The sequence below is a fragment of the Verticillium alfalfae genome, genomic scaffold (genome assembly GCF_000150825.1).
Source record: "Verticillium alfalfae VaMs.102 supercont1.4 genomic scaffold, whole genome shotgun sequence".
Classification (NCBI taxonomy): Eukaryota; Fungi; Ascomycota; class Sordariomycetes; order Glomerellales; family Plectosphaerellaceae; genus Verticillium; species Verticillium alfalfae.
The window spans coordinates 1,189,284-1,191,258 of NW_003315035.1; the positions used below are offsets into that span (position 1 = coordinate 1,189,284).

The window sequence follows — 1,975 nt, forward strand, 5'->3', positions numbered from 1 at the left end:
GACATAGTTTGGGACAGCGTTGGGTGGTGGCGATCCTCCAAGACTTGCCACAGAGCCCGAGCTATTGGTATTCAGGCGAGTCTCGAGCTCTTGCAACTTCAACTGAAGAGCAGCAAAGTCTTCGGGGGTCGGAGCGGGTACGGCGTCTGTGTAGTCGCAGTGCCTGCGCATGCGTACACAGAGGCCGCACGATGGCAAGGCCTTGTCGCATTTCCGCTTCTGCCTTTTGCAAGTGCCACACGCCTGTGGTGCTCTGGTAGAAGACTGTTCTGACGAGGACTCTGATGGAAAAGATAGCGACATGATCAGGGTTGAAGAGGCGTTGTGTATGCTCGAGCAGGAGTCGTGCCTCTTACAGGGTATGAGGCAAAGCCCAAAGTCAAGTCATAGGGCTGAGTGAGACCAGTCAAATCCGGGGGATGGGGGGCAGGGTTTTGAGGGGCCGTCCGAACAACTCGGAAAAAGTTTCGAGGGCAGCAGGAATTTGTCAGGTACCGGCTGGCGTCAGAGTCCTTTATGTGGTACTCGGGGAGGCCAAGAGTAAGCATCTTGACCCGGGGTATCCACGGACTTGGGAGTCGGGAGAAACGGATTCAGAGGGCATCAACCGGAACTGGCGAGAAAGAGGGTTCCATACCGACCCCCTGATGTTCACCGGTTGAGAGACTGGGCTGGCCCTAGGTCATCGCGGGGCTGTGCTTGTCTTCTTCGGCGGCTGCGGCCCACCATTTAGGTAGGTCGCACATACGTAGGAGGTATGGCCCAGGTGTGGGAGGATGGGAAGGCATATGCCGGAAGGACTCCATTTCATTCCATGGCAGTCTGTGGTCTGCGGCCCGAACCAAGCGCGCCAGAGGCTGGGAATCCCGTGGCCGGCCCAGAAAACTGTATCACGGACAAGCTTCGGTTCCAAACAACCATCGCCAAGCCGAAGACCAGACGCGGTCAAGTTGCCCTGTTGGGATGCGCTTGAGTGAGTGGGGGTTTGCCATATAAGGTAGACTGGCGGCTGCGATTGAATAGATGTGGAAAGGGGTGGGAAGGGAGGGGTGGGTGTTGCTGACGATCGTCCGTCCTGGTTCCATGACTGGAGGGCTGGACAGCCAGATGTGTTGGTGGTGATTTCGGTCCAGGGTAGGTAGGTGAGGTAGGTCAGGTATCTTAGGCAGTGATGAGACATCACCGGGTGGAGTTGAATGACGGGTAACGGACGTGCTTGGAAGCGGTTGTGTCGATGCACCAGGGTCAACTGACAGGCTACTGATCCAGTGCTAACTAAGGTGGTAGTAGGTAGTAGGCAGTACCTACCCCCCCCCCTTAGAAGGCAAGAAGGCACCTCCCCTCGGCTCGGGCAACGTTGGAGGAGGTGCCAGGGCAGTAGCGCAGTTGCACCTGTAAGATGGCTTTCCGAGCACGGGATTGGCTCAAGTTCCGAGAAACTGCCAAGACCTGTCGTTCAGCTGGCAGGGGCGGTTGGACCAGTCACAACCCATTCAGGTACGAGCCCCCAGGACAGCTTCGGGCTTCCAGAAGTTCAGTCGACATTAGACTCGATCCTGGGAGAGGCACAGGAGAATGATTCCTTCGTCTGTCTTTGCTCGATCCGGGATGGAGCCATCGCTCATCTCCTTGCTCATGCTATCCCTGACGTCACACACATTGGCGCTTCGGCATGTTGCCCTATGGCAGGGCTGAGCAAGGGACGTGTGATGCCGCAGCAGCCCAGCTGAGAGAGGTAGGTATCATGGTTCCAGGTGCGCTTACTCTGCGTCCTGCACCTGCTCTGCACCTTCGCTGCGCCTGCGCCTGCACTTACTTACCTACTTACACCTGCACCTGCACCATGCGATCCTCCCGTCTCCACTGCCCATCCACCCCGGCTCCGCCCTTCTGCCCTTTCTCACTCCCGCATCACCCCCCTCCTGCCGACATGATCTAGATGGACCCAGTCAGAGCAGTCAGAGAGGCAGAGGGA

The 1,975-nt window shown here is 57.7% G+C and overlaps 1 protein-coding gene across 1 annotated transcript in view; it reads right to left on the reverse strand.

Annotated features, from left to right (window-relative positions):
* The window catches only part of VDBG_03794 (conserved hypothetical protein), a gene marked incomplete at both ends in the record, with an annotated part of 1,119 nt that extends 816 nt beyond the window's left edge, over positions 1-303 (reverse strand). Inside the window, one exon of the mRNA XM_003005795.1 lies at positions 4-303. Coding sequence (XP_003005841.1) covers positions 4-303 — 300 coding nt within the window. The remainder of the gene's footprint in view (positions 1-3) is intronic.
* Positions 304-1,975: the final 1,672 nt, after the last annotated feature.